At 37.5% G+C, this 24,884-nt stretch overlaps 1 protein-coding gene across 23 annotated transcripts in view; it reads right to left on the reverse strand.

Annotated features, from left to right (window-relative positions):
- The window catches only part of CDC42BPA (CDC42 binding protein kinase alpha), a 330,638-nt gene that overhangs the window by 31,280 nt on the left and 274,474 nt on the right, over window positions 1-24,884 (reverse strand). For 21 of the 23 annotated variants that reach the window (XR_004297614.1, XM_032389303.1, XM_032389298.1 and 18 more), the window contains 4 exons: window positions 22,019-22,102; window positions 5,003-5,108; window positions 1,289-1,425; window positions 462-601 (listed from right to left, as the gene is read on the reverse strand). Coding sequence is in view for 22 of the 23 variants with exons in the window: in XM_032389303.1 (XP_032245194.1) it covers window positions 462-601; window positions 1,289-1,425; window positions 5,003-5,108; window positions 22,019-22,102 (467 nt within the window). In the remaining variant the exon portion in view is untranslated. The remainder of the gene's footprint in view (window positions 1-461; window positions 602-1,288; window positions 1,426-5,002; window positions 5,109-22,018; window positions 22,103-24,884) is intronic. The other 2 variants (XM_032389300.1, XM_032389306.1) reach the window with 1 other exon arrangement.

The raw sequence follows: 24,884 nt of genomic DNA on the forward strand, positions 1-24,884 counted from the left end.
ACTCCACAGGGGAGGGGAAGGGCCTGAAGAGTGAGACCAGAAATATTCAAGAGGTGGACTCATTCAAATGTTTCCCGGCTCATTACATACTCCAAGAACCTATCTGATTCTGGGATATTTTTCCTCGCACTGGATTTACGATCTATACCTTCAGGTGACAAGACCACGTATTAGGCCTTCGTCACCCCAGCCATCTTTATGCTGGTCTTTTGGATTCGAACATTAGCTTCTTTTCCCTAAGCCCGAACCCCAACTCACTCACTCAACACACATCAACCTGTCCTATAACGACACCTTGCTTCCTGGTTTTAATTACATTACTCTGGCAATATTAGTAAATTAGATTATTAATATGAAATCAGATTTAAATAAAAATATGGCAATGTAATTAGATGAAAAACCAGACACTTTTTTATTCCTATGTCATAAAGACACAAATATTTTCACTTTTGAAAGCTTACCTCATGTCAATCACCTGACTGACCACGACACTGGGCTGAGATGCTTTTCCTTCCGCAACATCGTATAGGAAGAGTTTAAAGTCACAAACCACAGCCAATGCTCTTTGCCATCCTTTCTTCACTCCAGCTGGCTTTGGGATCTTTGGGCAACAGAAACAACTCAAACTAAAATGTCAGTCACAGCCCCCTCAGTTACCTATGTAACTGCACGATGGAAACCTAAAGATAATGTACACGTGTCCTAAGTCTGCCGCTCTGGGGGGGTCAAGTGCAGATGGAACACACAGACCACTGATAACATGAGAAACTGTAAGAATACATTCTTTAAATATTGTATGACTTTTTATTCTGAAAAATTTTTAAACAGTACCATTTTAACTTTCACTAATAATTCATTAAAATAACATTCATGGATTTCTTTCTTAGTAGCATAAAAGTCAAATTTGGGAGTATGATGAAATGTAGCTTACACTTTAAATGCTATTCAGGATTACAAGTAAGAATACCCCCTGATAACATCTCACACGTCATAGGCATACACTGCATCTCCAGGAAGACCAGGTGCCAAAGACTCCCTTAGGGAGATTCCAACATCTGTTCGTTACAAGATACGGACAGTACAGAAAACTGTAAGACATTTTGGAATTTATTTCCAAGCAAAGGCCAGGTTTTTGTTTTCAAATCACTCTGGATGAAATAAAATTATTAGATGAATTTTATTCGCCTACTTTTCTGGCAAGGAGTATGTTTGTAAGACGACTGGACTTTATTTTCAGTCATTAATCAACCTCAAAAGATTAATCTAAACCCAACCTAATCAGACTTACCCTGACATGACCTTCATATGCTGTTCCTATTCCCTTCTGCGGGTCTATCCCCAGAGGCCCTTTTGTCTGCTCAGGCGGGACTGGACAAGCAGTTGGAGCTTTGTTTACACAAGTTATATGACATGAAAATCCACACACTTTTGAAGGGGGGGAAAAAAACAATGTTCAATAAAAATTCACTTTTACAAAAAGATAATTCACTGAGCACTCATTACATACAAGGGGCTATAGTAGATGAATGCTTATCTGTGGCTTTGTTTTAAAGAACTGTTTTGTCATTTGGGGAGCCGATTCATTTGCTTACTAATAAGAATTTCAATGAGAAATTGTAAAGATTTTTATTATTGTAATATTGTTTTGTGTTAACATTAGTAATCAAGAGCAGCCAATACATAGGAAAAAAAAATCTAAGCTTGTGAATACAACAGTTGATTTAAACTTGGCATTCCAAAAAGTAGTTTCTAGAGTTCTAACTCTTCGTCTCACTGCAACTTGGTATCTGCCCTGAAAGTTTCTCTTGCCAGGGTCACTAATGGACATGAAATTACCTGACATCTTTGCAGTATCTGGCAAACTTTACCAATCCCTCTTTTTGAAAATGAAATTGTTTAATGATTAAAAATGTATAAATCACGGGTAAACTTTAGGATTTGTTAATATCATTATAGATACTTCAGCTATGACTAAGATCATAATAATGGTCAACTTTATTGAGTACATTTCTCTGTAACAATCTAAGAGAGGTACAGCTACTCCTATTTATGATGGACTTGCCCTGGGTCACAGGACTCGTAAGTGGCATTGCTAGAATTCAAACCCAGGCAGTCGGGCTCAGAGCCCGCCCTACCAACAATGCTGCCATGATACCTCTACCTGATACACGTATGATGAACTTGAGACTCCAAGAAACAGGATAAACAAAAATAAATGTATAAGTTTCACCGAGACTTGGTTGGATGACAATTAAAATATTTAGGGGGTGCCTGGGTGGCTCAGTTGGTTAAGCCTCCAACTCCTGATTTCAGCTCAGGTCATGATCTCAGGGTCGTGGGATTGAGCCCCATACCGGGCTCTGCATTCAGCGGGGAGTCTGCTTGAGATTCTCTCTCGCCCTCTGTCCCTCCCTCCACTCACTCTCTCTCTCTCTAAAATAAATAAATAAAATCTTAAAAAAAAAAAGTAAAATATTTAAAACAAACAAACTTGTTGGAAGGGGCTGTAGACTAAGAATATTCACTTAGACAATTCCTACTCTAAGGGTCAGTCCTGGAGAATATTTGGGAAAGATTAAGAGAGGACCTGAAGGGATACCATCAGGGAATGCATGCACATGGGAAAATGTATCATACACCACTGATAGGCATTATGAAACCACCAGAGGAGCAAGATGAACTAGTACTGACTGTCAAAACTACCAAATTTCTGTAAGACATCTCGTTCACTTTTAAGTAGAGTGTCTAACAAGTTATAATTTGTTTTACTAATTAGGCAAAAATCTCACCTCCAAAAGTAGAGGAAGCAACAAAATAATTGTCCTATACAGGATCTAACTTCAATCAACCAGGAAGAAATTAAAATGATAGGAATCTTTGGAGGCTGTAACCACATTACCATAACATTTATGAAAGCCTGGGCAGGGTCTAACGTGTCCCCACAGTGTACAGGGCAGGGTACTAAGAGTCTTCAGGAAAGGGGTGCCTGGGTGGCTCAGTTGTTGGGCGTCTGCCTTCGGCTCAGGTCATGGTCCCAGGTCCTGGGATCGAGCCCCGCATCAGGGTCCCTGCTCCATGGGAAGCCTGCTTCTTCCTTTCCCACTCCCCCTACTTGTGTTCCCTCTCTCACTGTGTCTCCCTCTATCAAATAAATAAATAAAATCTTAAAAAAAAAAAAAGAAACTTTAAAAAAGAAAAAGGGTCTTCAGGAAAGAAACGTACAATTTCATGATGTGAGACTCTAGAAAGTGGCTTGGGAGATCTCAAAAACCCCTACCATGTAATTGCAAGTGATTCTGATGCATAAGAAATGATAAGGGACCTAACACCAGGTACCTATCCAGGATTCCTTCTGATAAACAGATTTTTAAATGACATTTATTTTTATTTGTATTTTATTCTTTTAAAGATTTATTTATTTTAGAGACAGAGAGAGCTGGGGGAGGGGTGGAGAGAGAGAGAGAGAGAATCCTGAAGCAGACTCTCCACTGAGCGTGGAGCCCAATGCAGGGCTTGATCCCAGGACCCTGAGACCATGACCTGAGCCAAAAACCAAGAGTCAGATGCTTAACCGATTGAGCCATCCAGATGATGGCATCAGATGCCCCTAAAAGTGACACTTATAAGTACTGGCTAAATCCAAAATGGGACAAGGCTTAAAAACTGTACAAATTCTCTCCTTTGGCTTCCATCACACCTTCCCAGTCAATGACAGGTTGTTCCTTTTTCAGATTACTTTGCTGTCTTTACCTTTCACCTCCCCTGAGCTGTTTCCTAAGGCTCCGTCCTCATACTTGCTCTCTTTTCACTCTGTGTGTTTCCTGGAAAACGCCATTCCCCTTCATCACTCTGTATGCTCATAACTCTCAAATCTACTTCTCAACCCTAGACCATTTGCTTTGGCTCTAAACCCATGCATCTACACAACTAGCTGGGATGATGCAATCTGGAGCTTCTACTTTGGCTGTGAGAGCTAATCGGACATAGAATGCACTGCCTTAAGATGCCATTAACAGCCCCTTGATTCAAAGCGACCAAACACAAACTACAAGCACATTCTACAAGGGGAACGCCTGCTTCTGATGTGCACTGATGACCTTCCCTGCAAAGTCCCTTCCAACCCTAAAGGCTAAGAAATGGAAACTCATATTAGAATTTGAACTAGCAACTATTTTATCTTTCTTATAAGATAGATCAGTAAATGATACATAAGGCATTGTTACAGTGATAAATTTGATTTGATTAAAAAAAGTATATTCCCAAACTATTCCCAAACAGTGTATCCCGTTATAATTATTTAAGTCATTTTCATTTCAGAAGTCTTAGGAAAAATAAAGTGGTGCCCAGACAAATATACTTTGTTTTCTGTTCAAATGACCCCTGATCTCTCATCTCTCAGAATGTGAGCTCCTCGAGGGCAGGCTCTCAGTCTTCTCCCCATCCCTGACTACATCACGGTGTCTAGAAGTACAGGACAGGGATTCCATGAACACACGATGGATGAATCAATGAGTCAATGAGTGGTAGGGAAAATCCGCTGATACAAATACTGGGAATAAAATATCTTTCTGAGGCAAAGTGGCAGACACTTAATATTTCTGAAAAGATACTGAACTGCCTACTTCTGAAGAATGATTTCGCTTATTAGAGAAATTAAGCAAGGTGAGAGTTAAATGAACAGATTCAAGGATAACTTTTATGTCTTCTGTCACTCAGCTTAACGCTTTCCCAGAACCACAAATTCACCCGCATAACGAAACAAAGATGAATGAGCCACACTGACAGAGGTCTTCCCTGAAAAATGTTTCTAGGGGCCGTCCAGTTTCTCCCCTGTTCAACATGTAGCAAGGTGCTTGCTTTATTATCTGTACTCCTGTTATCAGAAAAAAGCAGAACAAGCAGGCACTTATATATTGTTTAAGGGGAATACAGTTACGTGATCACAGTTAGGAAGCCAACGCTAGGACTCTAATGTCACACTCTCCTGCCATTTTGTTCTTACCTTCACAGGAACAGCCCTGTCTTATCAAACCCACCATCAGAGAGGTGCACTGGTGACATCTGGTAGGGGTAGTGAAAGATTTGACAAAAAACTGATGGGTCTTGCGCTGCAAAACAAAGGGATAAAAAACATACACCAATTATTAAAAACATCAATTATTTAAAGGATTTCTGTAATGTAAATCTCTGGGTGCCACGCGATCTACTAGGATGTTTCCTAAATAGAAGTGCAATGAATTATTTTCATTTCTCACATCTTTCTGTAATTTACGCTCTTTGCATATTTTTATTAGGCAATATAGAGCTAGGTTAAGCTAAAAATAATGTAAGAAGTTATATGGTAATTAATTGCTCTTGAATGCCATTTGAAAAGTTATGAACTGTAGCTTTTTATTTTTGCTCAGATTTTGATTCAGGATTTTTAGAAATTCTTCAAATTATTCTTCAGCAAAGAGTTAAGTGAACTGTTACATATTTGTACCTCTACAAATAGAGAAATTTAATATGCTTTTATACCTTCTTAGGAAGAACAAAGAGTAACTGAAAATTCTTGTCCTGGCTATATATCAAGTAATTTTATTCTCTGGGACCAAGAACAAAGAATATGCTTAATGAATCTGTTTCCTCCTACGGAAGCAGGTGGTATTACCCTTCAATAGACAAACATACACCCGTATTATTCTAGAGACAGATGGCAGCCCAAAACTTCTTGTTGCAAACCCAGTAAAGTTCTCTAAGTCTTGTTTGTCCTATCTGGTGGTAAGTCCATGTAGGCTGCAGCTCTCCAAGATATCCTCTCCTTTCCAAATTAACTCTTAGAATGTTTTAATAACAAATGAATTGTATTAACTGTTCTTCTACTCTACTGTGTGAGCCTAGGACACATTACTTAACTTCTCTGTGTCTTACTTTCCTCTTTCTATAAAATAGGATCAATAATAGTATCTACTTCATGGGGTGGTTAAATGAGTATGTGAACATAAAAAAAGCCTTTCGAACAGTGCTGGCATAGAGTAAGCATTCAGAACATAGTTACTTACTTTTGAAAACAAATTTGGCTAATTACTTATTTTATATGTGTGATTGATTTAAACTAGTAAGAACTCTATTCCAATAATATGCGAATTCTGATGACATGCTGTTATGAAGTAGTAGTAGTATTTTAGTTGAGACTAACTTATAATAAAAAACTAAAAGGACTCTTCAGGGGTGCCTGGGTGGCTCAGTCGATTAAGCATCCGACTCGATTTTGGCTCAGCTCATGATCTCAGGGTCGTGAGACTGAGCCCCACGTCAGGCTCTGCACTCAGCATGGAGTCTGCTTGAGATTCTCTCCCTCTCCCTTTGCCACCCTCCCCCCAAAATAAATAAATAAAATCTTAAAAAAAAACTAAAGGGACTATTCAAAGCTTTAAAATTTAAGTTAAAAATAAATTCTGCTCTTCTCAATTGGGATATATGATTTACACCCCACAAAAGCTTCAAAGCAGGACTAGGATCTGACTCTACCGCATCTGGAACAGAGACCACCCTCAGACTAACTGTAAAATTGCTCCCGTGTGGCCTGAGCCCCGACCAACGAGGGGACATTGTGCCGGTACTCCACATGCATCATCTCATTTAATGGAGACAATACCCCTGTAAAGACAGGTAATATTTCCTCATGCAGATAAAGGAGATGAGACTCAGTTACTCATGGATATACAATTCATGGTAGAGTTAATATTCAAGCCCACATCTGTCTGATTCTGCCATCTCTCAGAGTTTGATCATTTAGAAACATGTAGAATATGCTCCTAAAAAAAAACCCCAAAACTACACAAGGCATGGTTAGGTCAAGACTAGGGGCCTCCATGCCTGTGATAAAAATACAAGTACCTAATTTGTTAATATCATATAAAATCTTGCTCAGTATTTCTCCTGTATACCAAGTTTTACTCTTACTTTTTGCTCTTTGAGGACTATCCAGGGTAAATTTTTTAGCATTTTTTCGATTGTTCAAAATTATGGCAAAAGATGCAAAGTTAGTTTACTGATTCGCTCTGGAGGCTTTTATCACAACAAGAGAACTGATCAACTGCTTAAGGGAGGTAACTTCCTTCTTTCTTCTAAGGGATAACTGACAGGTCTGGAATATCAGTAATAATAACGGTAGCCACAACAAACGTTAACAGTAATTCTTGACAATACCCAAGAAATCGTTGACAAAACATATTACATACTTTTTTTCCCCCCCAGAGATCTACTCAGGATGTCATAATTTTAACTGATTATGCTGGGAAAGAAAAATGTTTTTGCAGAGCATTATTTAACTGACCAGGCAACCAACTGGTAGGTGCTGATTAAACCGTGGGAGGGGGTGGGAGGTACTACTAAAGAGTAAGGGGTCCATGTTTCACTGATCTCAACGAAGGACAGTGTAAAATAGAACATAATTAAAGATCATGATTCTGATGGCACTGACCTCTAGGCAAAACACTAGGATTTTGTATTTATTTGTTTTTGGTGGAGGAGAGAGGAACAGTAACAGAAAGATACTTGGGTCCGCTCCTAGGGTCCAGAGTACCTGGCTTCTGACTTTTCTAAGAACCCCTTTCTGCCTCTGGGTCAGTATTTGATTTCTAATACTTCCCCCAAGGGTAGTTTGAGGAGGAGAAAAAGAAGAAGAAGAAAAGTCTAGGAAAAGGGGCATTAAACCTAAAGCATGGACCCAAATTAGAGTTTTAGATTATGTGACAGTTTGGAGTAAACTGAGAATTAACTATAAACTCAACATTTAAAGAGGTAGACAGAAAGAAGGGCTCTTCTCTATTCTAATTTTGTCTGTGTTGTGGACTTCAAGCTATCACTGGAGAAGATAAAAGGTCTTTAACAGAAGCTGTGAGAACACAGCAGAACCAATTACGACCCCTGGTAAAAGCTTAAAACCTCACTGTTGATAACGAGAATTTTACCACTGATAAATGACAAGAAATCTTTACCTCATACAAACCTTTCTTTTAAAATAAATTTTTTAAAATGCTTTTTCTTTTCTTTTAAACACTTTCAATTATTTTGATATAATTATAGATTCACTCCATCTTAAGATTTTTTTAAAGGTTTTTTTGTTATTTTTTTTTTAAGATTTTATTTATTCGACAGAGAGAGACAGAGAGTACAAGCAGGAGAAGTGGCAGGGAGAGGGAGAAAAAGGCTCCCGCTGAGCAGAGAGCCCGACATGGGGCTCAATCCCAGGACCCTGAGATCATGACCTGAGTTGAAGGCAGACGCTTAATCGCCCAGGCGTCCCTGTAGATTCATTCCATCTTTTAAAAAACATGAAGTAAATTTTATTTTCGGGGAGGAACCTTAGGTACACAAAGCTGAGTTAATATTTAGTCCATGAGGATGCCTGGGTGGCTCAGATGGTTAAGCGTCTGCCTTCGGCTCAGGTCATGATCCCAGGGTCCTGGGATCGAGTCCCACATCGGGCTCCCTGCTAGGCGGGAAGCCTGCTTCTCCCTCTGCCTCTCTCTCTCTCTCTGGCTTTCATGAATAAATAAATAAAACACTTTAAAAAAAAAAAAAAAAAAAGGCTTTTGGGGGGTTTTTTTTTTGAAAAAAAAAAAAATTTAGTCCATGAAATATCATCACAGAGCTTGGCGGAGGCCCCACTCTGGTTTTATTTTGCCTTACTGCTTTTTCCATTCATCCGTGATGATTCACTCTCCATCCTTCCCCATGAGATCTGGCACCCAGTCTAACAGGATTTATACAGATCCTTGGGTATGTATATATCCCTGTAAATTAGACAGTTTGAGTGTGTTTCTAGTGTATGTGAGTACCCAGGAGCACGCATCAGCCACATATTACCCATCTTTCCCCCATTTCCAACTCCCTGGTACCCTTTGTAGCAATAAATGTCTGTCCACTCCACAATGCCATGTTGCTCTCCAGAATGGATGTATGTGTTTATACTTCCACTACCTGTGTGTGCAGCTGCCTGTTTCTTCATGTCCTTGACGTTACCTTACTTAATTTTTGACAATCTGGTGAGTATAAAGTGATAATTTTTTTTTCCCTGTTGTAGATAAATTTTTTTTTTAATTTTATTGTTAGTCACCATACAATACATCATTAGTTTTTGATGTAGTGATCCACGATCCATTGTTTTCGTATAACACTCAGTGCTCCATGCAGTACGTGCCCTCCTTAATACCCATCACCGGGCTAACCAATCCCCCCTCCCCCCTCCCCTCTAAAACCCTGTTTGTTTCTCAGGTCCATAGTCTCTCATGGTTCATCTCTCCCTCCAATTCCCCTGCCGCCATTTTTCCCTTCCTTCTCCTAATGTCCTCCATGTTATTCCTTATGTTCCACAAATAAGTGAAACCATATAATTGACTTTCTCTGCTTGACTTATTTCACTTAGCATAATCTCCTCCAGTCCCATCCATGTTGACGTAAAAGTTGGGTATTCGGGCGCCTGGGTGGCTCAGTTGGTTAAGCGACTGCCTTCGGCTCAGGTCATGATCCTGGAGTCCCTGGATCGAGTCCCGCATCGGGCTCCCTGCTCGGCAGGGAGTCTGCTTCGCCCTCTGACCCTATCCCCTCTCATGTGTTCTTTCTCTCTCATTCTCTCTCTCAAATAAATAAATAAAATCTTAAAAAAAAAAAAAAAGTTGGGTATTCATTTTTCTGATGGCTGAGTAATATTCCATTGTATATATGGACCACATCTTCTTTATCCATTCATCTGTTGAAGGGCATCTCGGCTCCTTCCACAGTTTGGCTATTGCGGACATTGCTGCTATGAACATTGGGGTGCATATGGCCCTTCTTTTCACTACATCTGTGTCTTTGGGGTAAATACGCAGTAGTGCAATTGCTGGGTCACAGGGTAGCTCTATTTTTAAATTTTTGAGGAACCTCCACACTGTTTTCCAAAGTGGCTGTACCAACTTGCATTCCCACCAACGGTGTAAGAGGGTTCCCCTTTCTCCACAACCTCTCCAACATTTGTTCTTTCCCTGTCCATTTTTGCCATTCTAACTGGTGTAAAGTGGTATCTCAAGTGTGGTTTTGATTTGGATTTCCCTGATGGCTAATGATGATGAACATTTTTTCATGTGTCTGTTAGCCATTTGTATGTCTTCTTCAGAGAAGTGTCTGTTCATCTCTTCTGCCCACTTTTTGACTTGATTATTTGTTTTTTGGGTGTTGAGTTTGAGAAGTTCTTTATAGATTTTGGATACCAGCCCTTTATCTGTAGTGTCATTTGCAAATATCTTCTCCCATTCTGTGGGTTGCCTCTTTGTTTTGTTGACTGTTTCCTTTGCTGTGCAGAAGCTTTTTATCTTGATGAAGTCCCAAAAGTTCATTTTTGCTTTTGTTTCACTAGCTTTTGGAGATGTATCTTGAAAGAAGTTGCTGTGGCCAATGTCAAAGAGGTTACTGCCTATGTTCTCCTCTAGGATTTTGATGGATTCCTGTCTCACATTGAGGTCTTTCATCCACTTTGAGTTTATCTTTGTGAATGGTGTTAGAGAATGGTCGAGTTTCATTATTCTGCATGTGGCTGTCTAATCTTCCCAGCACCATTTATTGAAGAGACTGTCTTTTTTCCATTGCATGTTTTTTCCTGCTTTGTCAAAGATTATTTGACCATAGAGTTGAGGGTCCATATCTGGGTTCTCTATTCTGTTCCATTGGTCTGTATGTCTGTTTTTGTGCCAGTACCATGCTGTCTTGGTGATCACAGCTTTGTAATATAGCTTGAAATCGGGAAACGTGATGCCCCCAGCTTTGTTTTTCTTTTTCAACATTTCCTTGGCGATTCGGGGTCTTTTCTGATTCCATACAAATTTTAGGATTGTTTGTTCCAGCATAAAGTGATAATTTTTAAATTATTCATTTTTTACTAAATAGGTTGGACATTTCTTCACATGCTTGTTGACCATTAGGATTTAGTTTTCTGGGAATTACTTATTCATATCATCTGCCAGTTTTTCAACTGGATTTCTAATCTTTTTCATATAGAGTTGTAAGAGTTTCTTACATATTCCAGAAATTAATCCCTTACTGGTGTTAAACATTGCAAATATCTTTCACTAGGAGGCACCACCTATTAATCCCCATTAACAAAGCTTTCGCTGGACAAGCATCTTTAATTGTGATGTAATAGAGTCCAGCAATATTTTCACCTTACGCTTATGATTTGAGATCTTATTTTCATCGCCTAATCACAAAGAATTTCCCATTTTCTATGTATGTTTTTAGTTTTAACTCATACAAATACACAGTTTAAAAAGTAAAACAGTATCACAATGCTTATAATAAAAACTGAAGTGCCCCTCTGCTCCAAGTTATCCTTCCCAGAGGCAAGTTCTTTTAGCTCTTCTAGCTGTTTGCCTCTGTGTCTCCACCTTTCTGGGGGGGGGGGGGGGGGGGTGGTTGGAAGCAAGCCTATACTGCTATTTCCTGATTGGAGGCATTATACTGACTTCCTATTACGGAAGAGGAGGACTCGGCACTGTTACACCAGCTACTCCCTTCATGTTCTCAATATTGTTAAGAGCACAGTCTGGGGATAAATTTTACATTTAGCATTTAAGTTATTATGACCTTGGAATTATAACTCAGTGAGTTGAGAAGTATATTATAGTTCTATCTTTCTTGTGTAATCTTTTGATTTTTCTGAAATTAGTGATGCTGTCCCTCTTTTAAACTTAATTTTCTAGTCTCTTGCATTAATTATCCCCAGACCCTCCAAAGGAATGGCAAAATCCCCTCGAATCAATTTACCAGGTGATTAAACAATGAAGAAGGAAGCCTTCAGGGCTCCTCTACCTCGTGTTTATTGACCTGAAGATGTCTCTCCTGGAGCCCTCTGCTTCCCTGCTCTACTTTCTCTAGGTAAATCTGTATGCGATTCTCTCTCCTATGGACCCTATGCCTTTCTCTTTCTTCATCTTCTCCCTTGTTTTGGTGGAAATAATTTCTTAGTAGTTTACTTAGAAAGCAGAGCATAGGTGATAACACTTTTAGAAGATCTTCAGTTTCTGAAAATGCTATTATTTTCCCCTCAGCTGATTAAACATTTGACAGGGAATCAAAAATTCTAGCTCGCAATCATTTTACCTTCCAATTGTCCTTTCCATTTTGCTGTTAAGTATGATGCTATTTCAATCCCTAATCATTTGAATGTGATGTGTTTTTTTCTAAAGATTTACTTATTTGAGAGAGAGAAAGCCTGAGCAAGCAGGGGGAGGGGCAAAGGGACAGAGAAACTCAAGCAGACTCCCCGTTGAGTGCTGAGCCCAACACAGGGCTCGATCTCATGACCCTGAGATCATGACCTGAGCTGAACCCAAGAGTCAGGCGCTTAACTGACTGAGCCACCCGGGTGCCCCTGATGTTTTATCTCTTTGGTGGTTTACAAAAGTTCTCTATATTCTTGATATCTTGAAACACTGCAGAGTGACGTGGGCAGGAGGAGGTATTTGTTATCTGTACACTGTGACGGGAACTGTTGGGACTCCGCAGTCTGGAAATGTCCTTTAGTTGCCGAAAGCATCTGTATTAAATACTGTACAATTTCCTTCCTTTTCTTTTTTTCTGTTATATTACCAGAACTTCTTTTTTTTTGGATATTGATTTCTCACATTTTCTCTATTTTCTATCTATCCTTTCGCAACAAGTTCTAAGAGATTTCCTCAAATTTATGTCCCAACTCATCTAATGAATTTTTAAATGCTTGTCCTATTTTTAAATTTCAAAGGACTCTTCTGGTTTTTCTGGTTATTCCTTTTTGTTTCCTTCTGCTTTGGTATTGCCTCTTTTTCCTTCAATGAAAGTAGGAAATCTTTTTGTTTGTTTGGATCTCTTCTTTTTGCTAGAGGATTTCCTGAAATGTCTCCTGATTCTCGGGAATTTGTTCACATTTGTGAGTCAGTAAAAAAAGCTGATTGGAAGGTTTTTTGGTTTATATTGTGTGTGTGTGTGTGGGTGCACGCGCACCTGTGTGCACACGCACTATCAATGTGGACCCAGCCATCTTGACTGCCGTTATCTGTCTTTTCTGGGTCATTCAATTTCTTCAGAGACTCCACTGAAATCCTCCCAGGAGGGAAGGGAAGGAGGAGGCAATAAACCCAACTGCCAACATTCTGGAGCTAAGCAGGAGAAAGGAGTTTGGAGCCTTACCTTCAGTTTGCGGACTTCTTTAAGATCTCACTACTCCTAGTTCAACACCTCACCTCTCTCACCAACCACTGAGCCCGGTGTCCTTCAATCTGTGGTCTCTGGTTCGGTTATTCCACAAAGTAAACATATTGCTGAGTTGGGGGTAAGCTGTCTGGTTTTGAGAGATGTTATAACAGTGCTTTCTGTGGACTTTGAACCCAATTCATTCTAGACTTCCTTGTTCACTCCTGCTCCTTGAGGTGTCGGGTACCTTATCACTCTGGTTGATCTGAAGCCTGTCCTCAATGTATCTCTCAGGAAGGGCTTTTGGGGACAACACTCCTTGACTTCTTACATGTTCTTAATACTTCTCTGTGGCTTTTACTTTTGAAGGATGCTTTACTCTCCTTAAAAACCCTAAAATTCTTAAAAATCTTTGACATTTCAAACTCATCAAATTGTTACAACTACGTGCAGTTTTTTTGTATATCAATTATACCTCAAAGTAGTCAAAAACAAAGTCACAAAGGGGGAAAAAACCTGGACTCACACTTCCCTAGAGCATTTTAAAAGTTATCCAATTGTTTTCTGGCAGTGTTGCTATTGAAAAGTCTGATGAAAATTTCAATTCTTTTCTTCCCCCTTGAGTGACTTACTACACTTTTGTCCAATTTTTTTTTTCTTTATAGGCCAAGAGTTTACTAGAATGTGTTTTCTTTTGTCGGAGTTGATTTTCTTGGCTATGCTAGGTGCCTCTGCAGGATGAGTTTCAAGTCTGCTTTATTTTAGAAAATTTTCTTGAACACAGATTTTAGTATTTTCTGTTGCTTGTGTGTTCTCTATCAGAGACTCCTATTATATAAACACTGGCCTTCCTTTTGTTCTTTTCTGTCCATCACTTTTCTCAAATCCTTTTTAGTCTTCCCTCATTTCTTTTCTTTTAAAAAAGATTTATGCGTTCATTTGGTGGGGGGGAGAGCGCACAGGAGAGTGGGGGGAGGAGCAGAGGAAGAGGGAGAAAGAATCCTTAAGCTGACTCTGCGCTTAGCATGGAGCCCAACATGGGGCTTGATCCCACGATCAAGAGTTGGACACTTAACTGACTGAGCCACCCAGGCACCCCTTCTCATTTCTTGATTAAAATTTTTTTTTTCCATTTTTCTATTTATATAAGTGATCCGTTGAGTTTATTTACTCCCAAATTCCTTATAGGTCAGTCTGTATTCTTGCAGTCATATTTCATTTTAATTTCTAATTCTTTCCCTGGATTTCTGTCACCTCTCTTCAAATCTTGCTTTCTCCAACACTCTCATTTCTAAGGCTTGCTATTTCTAATTTTTGTTGTTTCACAGCTTCTATCATTTCCTTATTTTCTTCTGAAATATTGATTGTAGTTTTTTTGGTTTCATATTTATGTCTTTCTGGCACACTTTCATTTTTTAAGATACATTATTCTCTTTTTGTGTGTGTGAGATTTGACTGAACACTTTCCTCATTTTTAAGTGAAATGACTTTTCCTGTACTTCTATGAGGGAGGGGTAGGCCAGGGTAATTTTCCCAGCTCCATGCCTTTGCATAAAATGATTTTTTTTTTTTTTAAAGATTTTATTCACTTGACAGAGAAAGACACAGCGAGAGAGGGAACACAAGCAGGGGGAGTGTGAAAGGGAGAAGCAGGCTTCCCGCAGAGCATGGAGCCCGAGGCGGGGCTCGATCCCAGGACCCTGGGACCATGACCTGACCTGAAGGCAGATGCCCAATGACTGAGCCACCCAGGCACCCCAGCATAAAATGATTTTTAAAAATGACCTCATGCTTTCTGAGCTCTTCCTCCCCTGTTCTTAATCATCTGGACTTTCTCTTTCCTTTCCTGTCTTGCTCAATTCTGAACCCATTGCCTGCTGACCCTCCTTAGGCTGGGGCTGTGATCTGGAAGGGCGTTCTGACCATCAAGTTTCGAGGGCTTACAACTGCAGCACTGTTGTATCTTCCTACCATCCTGACTTCCTTGCTCTCTCACCTGTAGGATGGAGCTTGCAAAATCCTCTCGGTTTCTTCGGTTCTCAAGATGCGTACTTGTGCTCTGGTGGTTTTCTGGCTCTGGGATTATCATGAATCCCTCTTTCTCTAGCACAGTGTTTAATACCACGGCGGGGCGGGGGGAGGCGGGGGGTCTTATAGATGACTTTTTTTTTCCCCCTATCAGTTTGTATTTTGGAGTTTGTGGGAAAATCTTCTCATCTGTAGCGTTTTTTGTTTGTTTGTTTTTTTAAGCTTTGATACCTATCCAGTTGGTTTGTCTGTTTTTATGGAGATTCTGTGAGATTCAAAAACCATGCTGCCACCGAGACCAAGTTCCCAGAATCCTCTACCCTCTACTCACTGGATTCTAGAGACTCACCGACATATATTTTTCATTAAAATGTTTTTAGATTGTATTTATTAATTAATTTATTTTTAAGATTTTATTGATTTGACAGAGAGAGACAGCGAGAGAGGGAACATAAGCAGGGGGAGTGGGAGAGGGAGAATGTGGGGCTCAATCCCAGGACCCTTAGGATCATGACCTGAGCCGAAGGCAGACGCTAATGCCTGAGCCACCCAGGCACCCCTAGATTGTATTTAAAAAGGTGGTACTGATTCACATTTCCACCTACAATGTGTCACAGTATCTTACTGATAACAAGGATATGTACCCCACAAATGTAAAGAGGTAGTTCATTATTACTTTAATCTGCTTTTCTCCAACTTCTTGTAAGTCTGACCATCTTTTCACTCTCAGTCATTTTAAGTTTTCATCGGCCTATTCCTGGCTTTTGGCCAGTTAACTATTGCATGTTCATCCCCTTGTTTATAAAAGCTCTCAGTGCATGCAGGTATTAACCCTCTGTCCTCTGCCCAGCATTTTCTCTACTATATTGTTTGTCTGAGAGGTGTGAATTAAAATCTCCAATCTGTCTCTAACCTGCTCCTCCCAAGTTCTTAGTTCTTGCTTTATATAGGTTAGGGCTTTTTTGTGAGTCCCATACACATTCATGATCATTATCTTCTTTATCTATTATTCCCTTTACTAGCATACAATGTCCTCTTTCGTGCCATTTGGTGTTTTACACCTTAAACTCCATATTACAGTACGTATCTGTGACCTCTGTTTTCCTTTATTTTCTTCCCTCCCATCCACCTTTGCTTTCAGCCATGTGGCTTCTCACTGGCTCTCATGGTAGGCTCACTCTGGGGAGCCAGCCGCCATGTAGGAAGACTGAGGGTGTCATCTGGACAGACCTGAGCATCGGCTGCCTGTCACGGGAGTGAGCCATCCTGGACATACAGCACAGCTGAACCTCCACACATCTGCAGCCTCAGCTCACAGCTTACCACACCCACACGGCAGACCCTCTGTGAGAGCTTCCCACTGGAGCCCTTCTTAAACTCATACCCACGAAACTGTGAGCATAATAAAAATGTTTTCTAAGACATTGGGATTTGAGACAATTTATTGCAGTTAAGAGCACCAGGTCACCATGTTCTCCTTTCTCCTTTTTCTCTTTCCTGCCTCAGTTCAATGAATAGCATTTCCTTCTGCAGGTATGAAAATTACACATTTTATATGCTAGTCTTCTATTGATTCCTTTCAACTCATTAAGATTCAAACTTGTGCTTACTTTCCTTATCAAGTTACCAATATTTATTTAAACATTTCTATGCTACCACTATGTCAGGTACTGTTCTAAGGTGTTTACAAATATTAAGCTTCTTTAAAACTCCAAAGAATCCAGTGAAATGGATACTATGATTGTACTCATTTCTGATGAGGAAATGGAAGCAGGGAAAGGTAACTTGCTCAAGTTCACACAGCTAATTAGTGATGGAGCTGTGACTGCAATTTAGGAGGCCCTGCTAGGAACCCACCACGATAACCACCATGCCTTGCTGTCTCTGCAGCTTCTCCCCAGATGAGACAAATGCCTAAGCATGCTCACCTCACCCGATTCTTACACTTACCTCCACTGTGTTTGTATTTAGATTAATTCTGGACTGCTTTGAATATGTATTTCCTTTCTCTTTGATTTTTGTAGAGTGAGGGTGCTTGCTTTTACAGACTACAGTAAAGTCCTCTGAGATACCTAGTCACCCTATTTCCCAAATCTCTCACAGTGGCCTTGTGGCTTTCTATCTCTTTTTGATGGAGAATTTCCTCCAAGAATATTTTTTTTCTTCCAGTTTTATTGAGATATAACTGACATATAATGTATTAGTTTAAGGTATACACCATCATGGCTTGATACATGTATATAATGCAAAATGATTACCAAATAAGTTAACATCCATCACCTCTTATAGTTGTCATTTTTTTCTTGCGGGGAGAATGTTTAAGATCTACTCTCTAAGCAAGTTTCAAATATACAATACAGTGTTATTAACTATAGTCACAATGTATTCCATTTGTCTGCAGAACTTACTTATCTTGTAACTGGAAGTCTGTACCTTTTCCCTCATCTCCCAACCCTACCTCTGACAACCAATATGTTCTCCATTTCTATGAGTTCAAATTTTTAAAATTCTACATATAAGTGAGATCATACAGTATTTGTCTCTTATTTCATTTAACATAATGCCCTCAAAGTCCATCCATGTTATCACAAATTACAAGATTTTCCTCTTTCTTATGGTCATATAATATTCCAGTGTGTGTGTGTGTGTATGTATGTGTGTGTGTGTGTGTATGTGCACCACATTTTCTTTATCCATTCATCTGTCAACACTTAGGTTATTCCCACATCTTGACTATTGTAAATAATGCTGCACTGAACGTGGGGGTACATATATCTCTCTGAGATAGTGATTTTGTTTCCTTCAGATATATACCCAGAAGTGGAGTTGTTGGACCATATGGTAGTTCCATTTTTAATTGTGTGAGGAACCTCCATACTGTTTTCCAGTGGCTGCACCAATTTACACTCCCACCCACAGTGCACAACTCTTTTCTCCACATCCTCACTAACACTTGGTATCTCTTTGTCTTTTGGATGGCAGCCATTCTAATGGGTACAAGGTGATATCTCATTGTAGTTTTGATTTGCATTTCCCTGATGATTAGTGATGTTGAGCACCATTTTATGTATCTTTGGCAATTTTTTTGGATGTCTTCTTTGGAAAAATGTCTACTCTGGTCCTCTGCCCATCTTTTAATTGGATTATGTGGTGGTTTTTTGTTTTGTTTGGGTTTTTTGTTTTGGCTATTGAGTTGTAGGAGTTCTTTTATATTTTGGATATTAACCCCTTACCAGATATATGACTTACAGATACTTTCTCTCATTCCATAGGTTGCCTTTTCATTTTGTTAATGGTTTTTTTGCTGTGCAGAAATTTTTTACTTTGATGTAATTCCACTTACTCATTTTTGCTTTTGTTTGTCTTTGTTTTGATATCAAATCCAAAAAAATCATTCCTAAGACCAATGTCAAGGAGATTACCCACTGTTTTCTTTTAGGAGTTTTATGGTTTCAGGTCTTATGTTCAAGTCTTCAATCCGTTTGAGTTGATTTTTGTGTATGGTGTGAGATAGTGGTCCAGTTTCATTCTTTTGCATGTGGATATCCAGTTTTCCCAGTGCCAATTATTGAAGAGACTGTCCTTTCCCCATTGTATATTTTTGATGCCTTTGTCATAAATTAAGTGATCAATATATGTGTTCAATAAACAGATATATGCATATTTATTTCTGGGATTTCTATTCTGTTCCATTGATCTATGTGTCTGTTTTTATGCCAGTACCATACTGTTTTGGTTACTATGGCTTTGTAATACAGTTTGAAATTAGGAAGTGTGATGCCTCCAGCTTTTTCTTTCTCAAGATTGCTTGGGCTCTTTGAGGGGACTTTTGTGGTTCCATACAAATTTTAGCATTGTTTTTTCTATTTCTGTGGAAAATGCTGTTGGAATTTTGATAGGGACTGTATTGAATCTATAGATTGCTTCATGTAGTATAGACATTTTAACAATATTAATTCTTCCAATCTGTGAACACATAATACATTTCCATTTATTTGTGTCTTAATTTCTTTCATCAGTGTCTTAGAGTTTTCAGTGTATAGATCTTCTACCTCCTTGATTAAACTTATTCCTAGGTATTTTATTCCTTTCAATGCAACTGTAAATGGGATTGTTATCTTAATTTCCCTTTCTGATAGTATGTTCTTAGTGTATAAAAGAGTATTTTCAGAGACGGGTTTTTTTTTTTTAAATAAAACTTACTAAGTTCTTGTATACATGAAAATATTTTTAACTTACTCTCATAATTAAGTGATACTATGGCTTGGTTAAAATTTTAGGGTTCAAAGTTCTTTTTCTTCAACATTTTGAACATTTATCTTAATTGTTTTCTTGCATTTAGTGTTGCCATTGAGAAGTCTGATATCAATTTAGTTTTTCTTTACAGATGATTTACTCTTTGTCTTTCAAAGTTTTTAGGATTGTCTCTTGATCTATGATATCCTTAAATTTTACTATAATGTGTCTAAGTGTAAGTTTTTAAAAATTATTCTCTTTAGCACATAATGATGTATTTCAATATGAAGTTTTTCATCTTTAATTACTGGGAAATATTAAGTGATTATTTCTTCAAGTGCCTCAGTTTTTTTCTTTCCCCTTCAAAGTCCTACTACAGAGATACTGAAACTATTTCTGTCATATGTCTTATATCATCCATGTCATCTTCCACCCCATTAACTGTTCTTCTCCTACATCTAGTTTGCTCATTCTATTAAAGCCATCTGCTGAGTTCTTTATTCCAGCAGTTATATTTTCACATGAAGCACTTGCAAATTATTTTTCTTCATGGGTGCCTTATTCCACTCCATGTTACCAATAGACTTCCTTTTTTAAAAAATCTCTTTCAGATACTTATTGTGCCTATTTTAAATTCATATTCTGGTCTCAGAATTTTGCTGTATCTAGGAAAGGTTATTCAGCTTGTTTTTCTTTTATACCAGTTATACTTCTGTATATTTTATTAGCTTTTCAGATCCATCAACCTGTCTCTCACTCTGTGGTTTATCCAAGGTTTCTGTTCTGGAGAGGGAGATCATTTGTTTTCCAATTTTTAGAATTTCTTTGTAGGAGCTTGAGATATAAGCAACTAAATCTTCATGTTCTACTATAATCAATACTTCAGTGATAGTTATGTTGAATAGAATGAAAAAGTAGTAATTCACCTGAATTTTTCACTAAATGTTTCTCTTTCTCAGTGGTTTGTCAACTTCAATCTTAGATTCTTCTGAGTGGCCTCAACTTAATATCTTCTTTACAGTGCATCCTCTAAGCACTACTCCTTACAATAGCAGACTTCAAAACACTGAATTTAGGAAGATGGAAACAAGGAGACCACAAAAAAGAGAGCAAGCATAGAAGCAATGATTTCTATTCATTGGAAATTTCCATTTATTTTACTACCTACATGAACTAACTATGCCAGATAAGTAAGGAATGCCAATCTGTGTTTTCTAGAACCCCAAACCATCTCAAATTATGGTGCAATTATGTGTTTAGTTGCTAATTGTATATCTAACATTAATAGATATTTTTTAAAAGAAAATACTTAGACATGTACAGATCTACATGCAAATATTGGCTCTGTAGCTTACTATTTGTGTGACATTTGGAAAGGTAATTTCTTTAAGCCTTAGTTTTCTGCTCTATAGAGACATATTAGACACCTCCAAACACTGTAGTAAGAATTGAATTAGAAACTTTTAGACATATGATAGAAATAATAGTGACAGAAATAATGATATAGTAGATAGATAATGTCTGGGGCATAGTCCTATTCAGGAAATTGTAGATATGATTATGAAGCTGCTCTTTATATTATTTTTTGATTGATAATTTAAGAGGTCTTCTAAAATGTTTAATCCCATAAATATTTATGTAAATACTTCTAGAATAATGTTATTTTCCTGTAGATATAAAAATAAAAGTATAACCCCAAAGAACTAGCAAAACACAAACCCAGCATTCTTCTGAACTTTGCAGGTCTGTACTGTAGTCTTTCTCCTAAATCAAATATGCATTTGAGTGCACGCTAATGCTGTGCTTATGGTATATTCAAGTTGCACGTTCCTCCACTACTATGTATTCCATGTTTTGTATTTTAAAATGGGGAGGTGCCTGGTGGCTCAGTTGGTTAAGCGGCTGCCATCGGGCTCCTTGCTCCACAGGAAGCCTGCTTCTCCCTCTCCCACTCCCCCTGCTTGTGTTCCCTCTCTTGCTGTGTCTCTCTCTGTCAAATAAATAAATAAAATCTTAAAAAAAAAAATAAAATGGGAACAATTAATAATGAAAAATTGTTTGGAATTTTGAAAAAAATTGGTTTATCAATGATTTTATTTCTCCTTCAATTTGTTAGTGCCCAAAACTGATTTGAAAAAACCTTAAGAGCATAAAGCAAAAGGAGAACATACTTTAAAAATAGTAATCTTTCAAAAGCCCAGAAATTATAAAAAAGAAAAGGCACAAAACTTCCAACTTGTCAGGCTTTTCCACTAATAAATAAAACCAACCAAACCAAACTATGCACTTCAATATAGCCGTTCCATCTTCAATTTTTATAATTTTTTAGATTAAAATTATTAAAAAAATAGAAGAAAAACAAAACAAAACAAAACTTTACGACACTCTTCCTACCTTTCTTAGTGGTGGTTATTTCCAGTCCTATAAAATTTATTTTCTTTCCAAGCTTTTATGTTTGCAATTTTGAGGAAACCAATAGCAAAAATCACAGCAAATACAAAAAGCAGAAGGAATCCATTATTTGTATTTTTTTTCAGAACATCATGCTTATATTTAGATTGAGTACCTTAGCCGGAAAGCCAGTTGAACCAGGACATCCCTTTTTCCTTAAGGTTGGTGTGTGAACTGGAGGAGGAGTACTGTCTACAGTCTGAATCCAGGAGCAAAAAAGGAAATAAATGTCATGAAATACTCCATCTATTTCACACATCACTAAAAACAAATCAAAGTAAATAAAGCCAAGCAAGACATCAATAAGGCAAAAAATATCTCAATGAAGCTAAAATTCTCATAGTGTTGATAATTTAAATTTCAGCCTGCAATGTCTACAAATGAAATAGTTGTTCAATTAGCAAAAAAAAAAATTGGTCTGGAAATTTAAAAAGAAATGATTCAGAAAAGAGAATCCACAGAAGAAAACAAAAAAGTCACAGCATACAGCCTACATAAAAATGAGGATATTAATTTTGAAGTTCATCTGAAAATGCACATTAATTCTTAAAAGTATCTGATTTTTTAAAAAGGATTTAAAATCAAAATATTTAGAAGATTCTTTTAACTCCTAACTTCTATACACAGAATGCATGTTACACATATGGAACACAATTCAGTGGATTTGTGTGTGTGTCTGTGTGTGTATGTAGAAAGAGAGAGAGAGAGATTATTGGGATTTTGTGCAGAAATCAATTTCCAAAGAAGGGAGTTAGACTATTTAGTATTACTGGAATTCAGAACTTAACATACAAATTCAAAAGTTAAAAGCCATATCTTTATAAGACATTAATGTAAGATATTTCTTTCAGTGAAAGGAACCAGTGATTTTACTGGAAAAGAGACATCACTTGATTAGCAAAGTGTTAGAAAAAAGGCACAAAGAATTACTTCGTTTTAGGATGCTAAGCAAGCAAACAAGATGAAAAAGCTAGCTTTGAATAAAGTTATAGAATAGTCTAAAATATTAAGAGAAAAATAAATGATCTCTCTTTGCCTTTGTTACTATATAAACAGAGTATTTTCTATGCCCTATAACCTTAAAAGGCAATTGAATTGGGCTTCTCAGAGTTTTCTGCTTGTGAGTTTAGTTCTAATTTAAATTTACTTTAAATAGCTTGAAAAAGTTTTGAACCCAATTTATAAACTAATGTTTAAAAATGTAAACATGAGAGATTAAAGAGAGGAACACTGAAAACCTATATAAAAGTTAATAAAAAGCAACAGGAAACAAAATTGACATTATAATTTACACAGAAAGCCCAAGAGAAGTTTAGAAAAAAAGGAGTGAAGTAAGGGTGTTGGATACAAGATCAACAGAGTTCATCAAGACCATAAGAATATATATTTGGAAAAGATTCCATTCACTGTAGAAACAAAAACTTTAAGGTACCTAGGAACAAATGTAACAAGCAATATGAAGTAAATTCATAAAGAAATTAACAAAACTTTACTGAAAGATATAAAAGAATATCTAAATGATAATATGTATACCCTGTTCATAGATGGAAAGACCCAATCACAAAGATGTCAATTCTCCTCAGATAAATCTATAAAATTCAATGCAATTTCAATCAAAGCCTCCACATGGAACCTGACAAACTGATTCTAAAAGTCATATGTAAAACTAAAGGGTCAAAAGGAAAAGGAAAAAGAAGAAGGTGGGTGGGAGTGGCTGATTATACCAGGTGAATTATTTTAGGGTTATAGCAATTAAGACAATGTGATATTGATACAGGAATAGACAAAAAGAACAACAGAAGAGAAAAAAGGACCCCCAAACAGACCCATATATATAAAGCAGAGATTGTTTTACAAATCAATGGGGGAAATATAGTAGAGTTGGCTGTTCATATGAGATAAATAGATTTAGAACCCCATTTCACATAATATGTAACAATAAATTTCAGTTTAAGGTCCTAAACAGGTAAAATAAAAAATTTTAAACTTTTAGAAAAAAGTATGGAAGAAAATTTTTAAATGTTGCATAGGGAAGAACTGCCTTAGGAAGACATAAAAAAATAAAGTCATAAAGGAAATGATTGATATATATATAAGCCTACTTTAAAATAAACATTGTTGCAAGACAAAAAGACACCAAATAAAATTTTAAAATAAGCCACAGACTGGAATAAAAGATTTGCAGTGCATATAGCCAGCTAAGGATTAGTATCCAGATTACATAAAGATAGGAAAAATAATTCAGTAGAACAACAGACAAAAGACATAAACAGGCAAACCACCAGTGGTCAAAAAACATAAAAAGATGCTGAATTAACACTTGAGATCAGAGAAATGCAAATTAAAAACAAAAAGGCCACTCCATACCCATCAAATTGGCAAAAGTTAATGTCTGACAGTACCAAGGGTTTGTGAGGATGTGGGAAAATGGGGAACTCTCACATATTGCTGGTGGGAGTGAAAACTGGTCCAACCACTGTAGAAAATAATTTGGCAAAATCTAGTTAAAGTTGAAAATGCATATACCACACAACCCAATAATTCAGCTTCCAGGTATATATATGCTAAACAAACTGCACATTTGCAAAAGCAGACAGCTACTAGGATGTTCACTTCAGCACTGATTGTAATAACAAAAATCGGAAACAACCTAAATATCTAACAACAGGAGAATGATAAGTGGTTGGGGTATATTCATACAATGAAATATTATGTAACAGGTATAATGAATCAACTAAACGGACACGTATCTGCATGAGTCGAGCTCAAAAGCATAATGCTGAATGAAAGAAGTTACAGAAAGATAAAGCTTTGTGTAAAACATAAATATAAAACAAACATTCTCATATATTGTTTATGGATACAAATGAAGTGAAATTTAAAATGAAGGAAGAAGATGCGCATCAATTTCAGGGTCTTTAGATATGTCTGACTAAGGAGAGAGGGGAATGGTATAGGGAAGGGTGTTTCAATTCTCTGGA

Source organism: Phoca vitulina, unplaced genomic scaffold (assembly GCF_004348235.1).
Source record: "Phoca vitulina isolate PV1807 unplaced genomic scaffold, GSC_HSeal_1.0 scaffold54, whole genome shotgun sequence".
NCBI lineage: Eukaryota > Metazoa > Chordata > Mammalia > Carnivora > Phocidae > Phoca > Phoca vitulina.